Source organism: Etheostoma spectabile, chromosome 9 (genome assembly GCF_008692095.1).
Source record: "Etheostoma spectabile isolate EspeVRDwgs_2016 chromosome 9, UIUC_Espe_1.0, whole genome shotgun sequence".
NCBI lineage: Eukaryota > Metazoa > Chordata > Actinopteri > Perciformes > Percidae > Etheostoma > Etheostoma spectabile.
This window is the reverse complement of record NC_045741.1, coordinates 12,464,350-12,476,648: the sequence shown is the minus strand read 5'-3', so window position 1 is coordinate 12,476,648 and position 12,299 is coordinate 12,464,350. Positions and strand designations below refer to the sequence as shown.

The following is a 12,299-nucleotide window of genomic DNA, read 5'->3' as shown; positions in this document are numbered from 1 at the left end:
TCCCCCCGACACACACACATACACAACCCGTGATGTGCTCCTAACATTCCCTGTCACCAGGAATGGAAATCGAAAGCGGCACACACATCCGTTATCTAAATGTTAACTCCAGTGCCCTTCTTGTTGTCACAGCCGGGCGAGGTTAGCCAACACGAGGTGAGGAGCTTCGCTTTGGGCCTCTGCCATAGTACACTCCTCTCAGTAGGACGAGAGGGAGACTGATGCAAACCAATTGCAGTGAAATGCAAATTCAGCCCCCTTTGTTTTTTTTGGTTACCACTCCATATTAAATCTATGTGAAAAATAATAAAATAATTATAAGAAGCAGTGAAATATTGTTGCAAAAAGTCTCCACGGACTGTAAATGAAGTATTCTGTTTCACTGCCTTTAAAAACATAAATAAGTCATTTTGTTTGCTTTAAATTGGAATAATGATAATAGTAATCATATGGCAAAGCAAAGTCATATAACCAACCATATACTCATAATATGAATCCACTGAAAGTCAATAAATATTGAATTATTGCATCTATGATGATTCATCCAAAGATCACATACTTCTTGCTGCCATGTTTATTTGGAATAGAATACAAACATGTAAACACTGGGGAAGAACCTTTGACCTAATATATGCTGTGGGTCATGTTCACGTGGTGATGCACCCTCAAAGCTCCTGGTGCTGATTAATCAAAGCATCATGACATCTGTCTGGCAACAACCCAGAAGAGATGTGCGAGGCATGCAATGCCTCAGCACTTCTCCAGGAGCTCCTGTGAACATTATAGATGGGGGATGAGTTGGTAGAAGGAGACGGGTGGAGACAAGTGGACAGTTGCATGGTTAGACTTGAGACTCTGAATGCAGCCCGATGCAGCGCAGGCGGTATTTACGCTCCGACGGCTGCGGGATCCGGGAGCCGGATATATTTAGCCGCCTAGAGATATCACGTTGAGATGAGATTTCAAAGTGAAGTACCTGTTTGAAGATGCATGGCATTCCACAAGGGTGGGCAAGGGCTACTGTGTATAAATCTAGCACCCCTGCACCTGGTGTGAAGACAGGGAGGGAGAGTGACACCTAAGATTTAGAATGACTTACACACAAGACGTACATGTGTAAACTACACACTCATCTTTATAAATTGACACACTCCTCATGAATGGAAAAGATTGGACACATCACTTTTTAGCGTTTTCACATTCACAGAACTTCACACGCATGCACGCACGCACGCACGCACATACATACATACATACACAGACTGTGCATATTACATTTTCCCCTGTGTCGTTCCCCTTGTGTTAAATCTAATTCTCCTGGATGTTCTCAGTGTCATCCATCATGGTCTGATCTTGGCTGGAGATCCTGAGAACCACAGGGTTAGAGGGAATAGAAATGGCACTTTGTGGTGTATCACAGTCACTTTCTTAAGTGCAGCTTAACTGACATCTGATTTGATAATATTTTCATGGAAAAGAAAATTCTTTTGTGGGTTGAAATTGTGTGCATGAGACTCAGAAAGCAGTACTGAGAAAATGTGTAGCTTCCAAGAAGCACATTTTTGCATGAAAAACAGTATGTGTAATATCATTCATTTTTATTTCACAATAAAATAAATATGATTAATCTTGTATAAAATTGACTCATATTGATGAATTTTTATTTGTGTTCTTCCAGTTATATCACAAACTTTCTTTTTTAAGACATGCTTTCACAGGTTTTTCAAGACTTTGAAGTTAACAAATTATTGAATACATGTGATTGAAACATGTTCTTTTGTAACGAGTTTCTTCTCCCATTTTCTGTTACATTTTTTAAGATAACATCTAAGAACTATGAACCTTTGTCAGCTTATCTTGGTATCAAGATTCACTGAGCTGCTCTCAGATTACAACTTTGGTTTGTGGATAAAGTCCCAAACGTCTCCTTGTCCCAGTAAAGTCTGTAGTATGAGGGGTTTATCCCTAACACAGGTATGATCTTAAGATATTAGAAGGCCCCTTCCCCGTTGATCCCTCTAAGGGCTACGTGCCACAAGTCATTTTCTCCTGTGGATGACACCAAAATAAAATCTTTATCGGGCTGCTCTGGGTCTTTACGGGAACCCCCCCATACACACACACACACATCAATCCATCTGTGAAACAGAGGAATGACTCTCATGGACTCCCTCTTTTTGAGGAATTTGCTCGGCTGTAGATTAGATTTTCAGGAATCTGCAATGTCAATGATACTTAGGCAGCTGTGTTACACAGGAAGGCATGGTGTGTGTGTGTGTGTGTCTGTCTGTCTGTGATCAGCTTGATTTGTAAAGCCACCACTCGCTTATTGCATTTCCCTTGAGCCTGTGACTCATTAATCAAATATTCATACATCCCCTGTAAATACATGGAGAACACAGACAACCCTCAGAGCGCTGTGTGCCCCCCAGCACAAATGCTCTTTCATGTTTCTGACAAAAATCCCCAAATGTCTCACCCCCTCCCTACGGCTTCCTCCTGTCCATTCAACTCTTCCATCTTCCAAAGTTGGAGAATGTCGCTGGTTCTTTGCTCGCGCATACTAGATGTTCCCGCTCAGTCCACACAGCCGGTCGGGCGTCCACTTAAAGAATAAAAAGACGTGGACGAACACACAGATCAGACAGGGGATCTAAATGATGCCTTTATGTGTTTTGCCATTGCTTCTCCATGGTAGAGAAGAGAACAGATGAAGGATTCTTCTTCCTTTCTGTCCATCCATCCTAACCCTTGCCCCAGCTCCCTCACAGAAGGGACAGATCCAGCCTTTAAAAAGCAATGCTCATCATAATACAAGAATTTGTATTATACAGGAAAACAGTTCGGCATAGCTCAAACTAAGTGGGCAACACACAGATTATCCATGGTAACAGAGCTTTGCACACAAGGATATTTTCTTTTCCTCCACAGAGGAACACAATTGCCGCCAGTGTCACCGGGTCACATTTTTTCCCGGTCCCTGGTTAATGGGCTGTAGAGATGGTTAGCACGTACGATTAGTTTTAATCTATTACGTTTGACCGGGGGGTAAAGGGATTGAATACATTTCAACACACTACTGAGGTTTGTATGCAGCACTCAAATGTCAAAAAAAAAAATCTAATTCTACAAGTCACTTCAAATTCTTTAAATGGACCCAAAAGAAGCAAACTGATTAGAAAAGTGTAATATTTTGACTTTATTCAACTTTTTGCCTGGCAGTGTTAAAAACATTTTACAATGTATCATACAAGTGTTTTTGAAGTGATGAGTCAAAGTGCATGATCAAGTTTTGTAACGTAAGTTCTGGCGTACTTCTCCACTTCTATTTTGTAAAGATGATTCAAAATGATTAAATCGCACACAGCATATACAAATAATATAGATTTGAAAGGTTTATATGTATAATTTCTTTATGTGGTGTAGATACTCCAAACAAATTCAACTTTGCATTATATATTGTAGATCCCTGAATCTGACCTAGGAGTGTTTTTTTATGTTTTTTTACTTCAGTGTGTGTTAGACGAATATAGAATACAGTAAAAAACAATGATGTTGTAAAGGGTAAGTCTTAACAGACATTGCTTGGTGAGATATAGCACATGGCAGTATCCCTTTGACAAACTCTGCTTTCACCACTGGTCACTTGCACTGTGATGCATAACTCAGTCAAGTTAAATACCACTCAAACTACACTAAGGCAAGCAAATATCAATCATACAAGACCATCATATTATTGCTTAGACAAGGAAATTAACTCTAGTGTGAAGAGAATAAAATGTTGGCAGAACTATAAAGAAAGTCTCCTCTTGTTTGATGAAATGTTTTTGGCACAGAAGTTTGGAAAAGTTACTTTGCTACATTTTCCAAAAAGCCCTTGGACCGTGTTAATTAAGGCTTTTATAATACTCCTCTTAGCCCAGTGCTAACCACAGAGTCTATCTACCGTAGCATTAGCCCTCTGAGCATATTTTAAAGTGGGCCAACACTGATTTAAGTCATGGTTACTATGTTAGTTATGATCATTATAAGCAGATCCCTGTAAGACTTCTTCACTGGATGTAAGGTGCAAAATAATTCCTACACCAAATTTCCCAAAATGTGACGTGTTGATATTGTCGCTATCAACCGCTTGTCTCAAGACCATAAAATCCCAAATAATGTTCCTGTGGACATCTCCTTCTTCTCCTTCCCTAAACGAGTATAAACATTTTAGGTGATTAAATTAGGCAGAGCACCAAAGGCTTCCTGACAAAATGTTCAGCAAGCTCAAATGTCCAGCTAACAAATAGAAGACCAACCAGTTAATAACAGTTTTGGCAAATTTCCAGGATTTATAAACTGGGTCACTGTAGTTGTTTAAAGTTCCATAACCTTCAGTGTCAAACAGACTTAGACACTTATGCTTTGGATATCAAGCAGTGTGATTCAGAAGAAGTTTCCTGTCAGTAGTCTTCTAAACAGCGCTGTCAAAGCAGCACAAAGTCCCCGGCCGTGGTGACCGTTTTACGTGGGTCGCGGATGAAGGGCCATTCTCTTTTCTCTGGGGTGAGGCCTGCAGACAGGTCGTAATCTCTGCCATGACCCTGCACGATAGTGAACGCAGGGTATTTCTCCCTCGCTGACGGCTGCAGCACCTGGAACAACAGACCAGTTTCAGAGTGCTAGTGTTTTATCATAATGTACATGTCATAACAGTTCGCGTTGAATTTCATCCCTTCACTTAACCTAACCAGGGGTATCTCTTATCACACCTAAATTGTTTTCTTTTAGAAATTACAGTATATGAATTCTAATATAATTCATATAAAGTCTTCTTAGTAGAAGTTTGATAAGTTTAAGGAGGGAAAACGCTGGTGTACAACATCTACCCAACATCTTGACTGGTTGGAGAGGCAGAGTAAGAAAGATTCATGGCTAAATGGTGCCACCTACTGGTCAACATTAATCACATTGACCAAACATTTGCATGGCACAAAAAGAATGAATATAGCATTATAATAATAATAATAACAATAATAATACATGTTAGCAGTGGTGAGGTAAGGAGTCCTGTGTTAGAACAGTACTATTTCCTACCTTAGACAGCTCTTGACTGATTCTCTCATACTCTTGAGCACTTCTAGAGTAGAAACCTATGGTGCAGCTTGGGTCCATCTTGCTGAAAGGCATCTTCTTTGGTGAGGGGCAATGATATGACTAGACAAAAAGAGACACAAATACATCAGAAAATATTCATCAAGCTGAAGGGCCAGATAATGTGTAACAACTGTGGGGCATATATACACTCTGTGGCAGCGTCAACAGCGAATAAGATGTATTCTGCATCATTTGATGAATGAAATCCTATTTATCTGCTGTCACAGCATCCATAAATTTACAACTCTGGTGTGTTGTCACATTGTATACCACTGCATGCAAAAGCATAAAACAAAGGTGCTATACAGTTTTGTGTGCTGATTATGTATGGGTGAAATATTCAGGCTCACAGTAACTGATCTGGTATTTGCCGTATTTCTCTTAAGTGGCAGCTTCACACATCTGAGCAGCAAATAAATCAGCAGATAGGGACTCGGTAATTGGGCCGAGGGCCGCTTTAAGATTCATACCCTTAAGTACTAACAGAAACTATTAAATTCACATTACTGGGGCCCCAGTCAGCTCGTCTGTGTAATTTCACATTACCTGGAGAGGGAAATCGCTGGTGCTGACATCCACAAAAGACTGACAGTAATGAGGGTCCATGTAAATCAAGCTGTCATCTGCAAGGACAAAACAAAAGACAAGTTATTCAAAAACATCAGATTATTACAAAAACGCGCTTCTCTCCAATTTCTATGCAGAGTAGCTCAAAGTCACCCGCATGGCCTACTGTTAGGCTTGTGCGCGTCAAATATGCCTCCCAGAAGGTTGTTGCTTTTTAATATCCACCAGGGTGGATTAAATTCCGCATAATCAGATGCATTTGTACAAGCACATTCTTTACACCCACAAAAAAGCGGTTGTCATTTAATTTTTGTGTGGGAGAATTACTTTTACAAACACGCAATTATATTCGACCATTTGCATATGATAAATGCTGTGCTGAGCTGTACCTTGGCAGGGAGAATGTATTGCTTGTCATTTAGACATCATCCACCACTGTATTTCAAATTGGTAAAATGTAAATGCGTAAATATTGACTGCCAAGATGTACAACTGAAGGTTCCTCCTGGCTCCTGAAGGTGATGAAGAGTGGCTCACTTTGGGCCCCGGATGAAATTTAATGCATGCCTCCTATGGAAATCAATTACAGCTCACAACTTAGGAGGTTTACTTGTGATAAATGGGCGAGGCTTTGATGGGTCAGAGAGAATAAAGTAAGCCCTGCTTCACTTGCTTCCATCTCCACTCCTCTCTGTTATCCTCATGCAAACAGGAATACATTAACTTACTTTGTCTCTCCACATGAGAAGGGTATATTATGCAAAATAATCTGTTATTCACACCAACTTCTCTCTGTGCGTCTTTTTGCATCACTCTAACACTAACCTTGAAATCCTACAAAGTAGCAGGCCTGTTTGGGCTTCCCCCCGATGATGCCTATGCAGTACTCCAGACTCAGTATGCTCTAAACGCAGAGAGAGGGACAGAGAAATACAAAGTACATTGAACTGGGATCCTAAATGCTTTCCCTTTATTCCTACATACTATATTTTAATGACATTAAAACAGGATTTAAACTCATCAACCCCACAGTAACCCTTTTTACAGTATAACTACTGACACCTTACCACTGTGAGTGTATTTGTAAAACCTTGTGATTAAATACCAAACTTTAAAACTATCTGACTGTAGGAGAGCATTTCTATCCCTGATATACATATATGTCTCACCTTAGCAAAGTTGAAATAATCAGGGTTTGTCTTCTCCCCTCCCAGCCGCACAGGGATGAGGATGATGACGGCTTGGCTGTCAGACAGGGTGGAGGCAAACATTGGTTGTTCACTGTGTGGGGAAGGAGGGGCATCTGATCTCTCAGCAGAGGTCTGCCCCGCTCTTGGTGCCCTGTGGCTATCGATGACATCGGCACTGTACACTATGGAGGATCAATAACATAAAAGGTCATTTGTCTGTTTCCATGTCTGTCTGTTAATCTCTCAGCCATTCAGTCGGTTCAGCAGGTTCTCAGTCCTGTGTTTTAGTAGCCGTTCATTTTTCAATATGGAGGGTGGTGTATTTACAATTATGTCTTTATCTATGAGATCTTCTTTCTCATTATTGTCTGCAAAATATGCATGTTTTATGCATATGCCAGTAAGAGCTTGTTACAGATGTCACTTCATCTTTTAAAATGAACAGCAAAACCTCTCTCTCTCTCTCTAGTTACATTTACTCTCATTTTCTGTCTGTGACTCTCGAACATCAAACAAGACACTTGCTCTCAACTGGCTATTTCCTGCTCTGGCTATTGAGAGGACAAACGTGAATCAAAACACAAGTTATTGGGGTTAAGATGAGGTTGGATTGGTACGTTATAGATTTGGAGCGGATGTGTTTGTTGGAGAATAGACACAGCGAGTCTCCTGTCACCCTTCCAAGCAGCTCCATAGTCTCCCAGCAGCAGAGAGAGATGGTGGAAAAAGAAGGGTCAGTTTGGGCATTGTGCCCAGTATCCTGTTTTTTATCAAGAGCAGACTCATCTTTCATACCTGTGCAGTCCTGGGAGACATAAGCAGTTATACCCGCCAAGCCAGGGTCCATAGCCTCCTCAACAGCTTTCCTAAGAAAGAGAGAGAGAGGGAATAGAAAGCAAGAGAAGACAGAGAGTGAGGTTTTTTTTTTCTTCAATGTTAACATGCATAGCTTACACTAAGTAAAAATCAGTGGCATATACTGTATATTACCATGAACCTACAACAGTGATATTACCAGTTTAATAATGAATTAACTAGTGTCAGTCTGTTCAAAGATATTTTCATAACGGTATATTCAAATGAGTGAGATGCTGGACATTTGCTATTCTATAAACAGTTTATGTTAACTCCTATGCATTATTTCATTTATCTGCAAGCTGTTACAACTTGAATGATTAAATTCATTGCACACATACACAGTACAATGTTTTAAGCACAAATGAAAGCTTATTTCACATATGCACAGTTAAACAAATTATAAAGATCCTGCTGGTTCTTAGTAATATCAGTAAATACAATTATTTTTTACACTTCAAGCAAGCCAAAAAAATACAGCCTTACAACATTTTATTGTCATTTATTTAACCCACTGTCTAGCTACCGTCTTCCTCTGCCCAAATATTATGGCTAAAATAATGGGACATTAACAGTAATTGTGCTGAATTAGTTGATCAACAGAAAATTGTGGGAAAATTGAGAACTGTGAAAATTGTATTGGAGTGATTGATTTTCCAAGTAGTGTACCAAGTAAAAATAATAATCATTTGTTGGTTACAGCTTCTCAGACAAATGTTTGCATTTTATACCACTTTTACTATTTTAAATTACATTTTGTACAGTATATTATAGATTAAATAAACAATTATTAATTACAGGTATTAATCAATTAACAAAGAGAATTGTTGTCATTGTGCCTTAAACAGTAATAAATCATTAAGTGATCAAAGCCAGAAGTGGGGTGTGTTTGTGCGACATGTTACACGCTATGTCTAGAATAATAGTTGCTCTTAAATGAAACTTTTCAGACTTACTTGAGGATGTGTGCCACTACAGCAGGCCCATACCAGTCTCCTGCCTGTTTCCCCATGGTCAGACCCATGCGGACCAGCCTGTGGAGGCCTAACTGGGCCGAGGGGCTGTCCCCAAACCAGGACACCAGAGTGCGGTGGTACATCTCTTTCAAATGTGCATCTGCCTCTTCTGCAGATCCCGGGGCCTGGGCTTGGGGCATGGGTGGTGAGCAATCATCGGAGGGCCTGGGGGAACCTTGCAGGGAGGCCTCCAGAGAGGCCACAAGACGCTTGGCTGCACTTGTAGTCCACGTCTCTGTGTCTAAAGGCTGGAGCGTCATCGCCTCCGACCAGGTCCAGTCTGTGGAGGAACGAATGATGAATAATAGACCAAAAACAAAGTCTTAAAGTTGTTAAAGGCCTAATAACTATATTAATTAAACCACTGATGGTAAATGGGAAGATCAATCAGATCTATCATCATTTAACACAAAGTTCAATTTAGAGCATCACCACTAAGACCAAAAGGTCTTTCAGAACTTATGAAATGTAAGGTTTTTGCCTTAAACAGACAGAACTTTGTGCGCTTCAGTTACAGAATAGGTGTCAAGCTGTTCAATTATAAGTTTGAGTGTGCCATTATTTCACTTTAACAGTGCCTTAGCCTTACAAACCGGGTGGGAGCTGAAGGCGGAGAGAAAGGGAGTGGCCCAGGCTATAAAATGGGCCAGAGTAGAGACTAAGGCATTAACAATATGACCTTGATCTAAAGTGAATCAAAGTGAAATTGATCAATAAATATTCTTAAGTGGCCATTAGTAATTTTATAGAGAAATATTTCATTAGTGACATATTTTAAATATTGTTTTGTAAATGACTGCATTAAACTGGCAGTCATCTCATTATGTGCACCCTTAAAGTCGAGGACACTTCAGAGACAATAGATCTGACAAAGATATGAGGAATTCACTCATTTTAAATGGTTAGCATCAAGCTAATGAAACTATCGCTTTTAAGTTGAGAATTAGGGAACTCTCTAAACCGACAACAATTTTGGCTTCCTGCTTACTAAAAGAGATACTGAAACAAAATAAAGAAACTCAACAGGTAATACAGTTGCAATGAATTAAAAACGACAGCATAACTGGCTTGATCAAATCTGTAGTCTTATTTATAGTTGCAATTTTCTTATAACTCTGACATCTATGTATCCCACATCTTCACCTACTGTAGTTTTCCTGCTGGTTAAATTGTCAAATTTCTATCTCTACATTAATAACTTAAGACTTTTTGCTGATGATATTAATGTCCAGCTTTACATTTATATACAGTAGTTCCAAAAATGAACACCTGGGAGCTGCAGGGTGTAAACAGTCTCCAAATATCTGCCATCCTGGCAGCATCACTTCTTGGTCAAAAGCGCTTCAGTTGCTGTTAAGTAAGAAGGTATATTTTTCTTTTTCACAACCAAAATGTCCCAGCTAGTCCATATAATATTTAAATCAGAGACTTTACAAGCCCACTTCTCCAACCTTTACAGCAGGGCTTCCTAAATGTTTTTGGCTTCTGAAACAAAGCAATGTATGTGTGTGACTGCTCATCAGTTGTTTTCAAATTCAAAACAACTTTATTATTAATCCCACTAGGTAGGGGCAATTAGTTTATATGCCTAGAAGTCAGTTTAACCAAAGCTATTTTTCCTTCTTAAATTGTTAAATAAAAAATTTTAGAGGCCTGAAATACTAAAGCAATCTGGCATCTCACAAGAAATTTGAAATTATTAAAGTAAAACCATAAACTATTTTGTGTAGAAGAAATATATTTTGTCCTCTTACCTATCCCATTCATCACCTCATCACCCCTCAGATTTGTCTTTGAGGGGGTCCTGACCACAAACTAAGAAGAATGAAATTTCTTGCTTTGTATTTTTTTGTCTACACTTTTCATACATCTTGTTAGATCCCTGCAAGAGGTTTTTACTGTGACTCAGGTGTGGTCACCATCATTCCACTCACCTCTGCCCAGGAAGTGCAGAATGAGGGCCTGAGCCAGCATCATCTGCCCGGCTCTCAGCATGCAGCCCCAGCCGCAGTCGGAGGTCAAGGTGGAGCTGGGCAGAGGAGGCAACTCCGCCCTGTAGGTGAGCCACACTCGGGATGCAAAATCCCTACGGAAAGCCTCCACGTTCCCCATGACGAAATCCTCATCAGAGGCTTCAAAGCCGGTTTCTGTATCACCGTCGTCATCTGAGGCAAACAAATGACATGTGATCCACTTTCCCCCCCCCCCATCTTGTGTCCTGTGAAGATAATAAATCTACCAGATCAAGTTAATCTAAATATATTAAAATATGATTCATTACAAGATTTACATCATTACGTCATTTTATGTCCTCACCAGACCTTATATGGCCGTTACATTATTAATGGATATGTATAATGCATTTCAAGCCTTTGGCATGTGAAAGCATGTGAATGCTATTACAGGAATGCAGTCAGTGTGTATTTTAATTGTAATTGTATGTTTGTGCATATTGTGTGCACCATACCTTCAGCTTTAAAATGGTAACATTTTCCGAGGAGAAACACTGGGGAATTTCTACTGAATGACGTCTTTGATTTCAGAGCCCAACCTAAGATACACAATAAAAAGACAATATTTCATGGTTCAGTTGAAGGTTAAAAAACAAAACTCTAAGACGTCCTTTTTACTCAGGTGGCTGGCGCAACTTCTCTACAGCTCCCATCATTAAGTGTTGTGGGTTGGTCCCAAAATTCCTGCCTATTACAGTATATTTTCTTTCTTCACATCCTGTTACATGAAAGGCAACAAATAACCATTGTGTTTTGTAAGTAAACAGAGCTGTTTTGTCTTAGTGAGCTGAAAGAAAACATGTCACATAAACCAGAGTGAACAGTATGACCAATAACTATTTTAAGGGCTGACTCAACGGCAGTAGGTTCATGTCTCACTGGATTTTGATGCGTGTTTTTATTTGTGCGGTCTCTTGTGTCGCAGTACATGTTGTTGATATACAGTAGATCTTCATTTACTTTGACTTGAATGTATGTTTTTGTTCAGTGTTGCTTTTTATGCATATGTTAATACCTACACCTGCTTGAATGTACCTAAGTTTTATCTTTATTTTTATCTCTGTTCGTTCATCTTTGCTGTTTTAAGAACTTTATGTCTATTTCTATCCTTCTGAGGCTTGTTCTTGGAACAGTGTCTAATTGAGAGGAACAAAAAGTCAACATCCTTGTATGTAAAGCTGATTCTGATTTCACTTTTACAAATTCCAATTCAGGTAACCTATTTCAAGTCAAGAAAATAGGATTGTTGTGGACTTACGTTATTCGACAGGTCGAAACAGCACAACAGTGATGCACAGAAGCATTGGAAACTAAGTGTGTGCTTGTACTGGCCTCAAGCAAATTACTTACTGTACTTCACATTGTGCCACACAGACAAGAACTTTGTCTTCAAAGTTTCCACCTCGTCGCTCCCTTTATTCTCCATTTGGACGAGCAAGGAATGTAACCCATTCCCACACAGCACACAAACCCTGGCGCGCGCGCGCACACACACACACACACACACACACACACACACA

At 39.7% G+C, this 12,299-nt stretch overlaps 1 protein-coding gene across 1 annotated transcript in view; it reads right to left on the bottom strand.

Annotated features, from left to right (window-relative positions):
- Nucleotides 1–3,326: 3,326 nt before the first annotated feature.
- The window catches only part of atg4c (autophagy related 4C, cysteine peptidase), a gene marked incomplete in the record, with an annotated part of 9,094 nt that continues 121 nt past the window's right edge, over nucleotides 3,327–12,299 (bottom strand). The window contains 10 exon segments of the mRNA XM_032526392.1: nucleotides 3,327–4,637; nucleotides 5,080–5,199; nucleotides 5,686–5,762; nucleotides 6,532–6,610; nucleotides 6,876–7,078; nucleotides 7,692–7,762; nucleotides 8,708–9,047; nucleotides 10,702–10,932; nucleotides 11,235–11,318; nucleotides 12,130–12,266. Coding sequence (XP_032382283.1) covers nucleotides 4,470–4,637; nucleotides 5,080–5,199; nucleotides 5,686–5,762; nucleotides 6,532–6,610; nucleotides 6,876–7,078; nucleotides 7,692–7,762; nucleotides 8,708–9,047; nucleotides 10,702–10,932; nucleotides 11,235–11,318; nucleotides 12,130–12,205 — 1,449 coding nt within the window.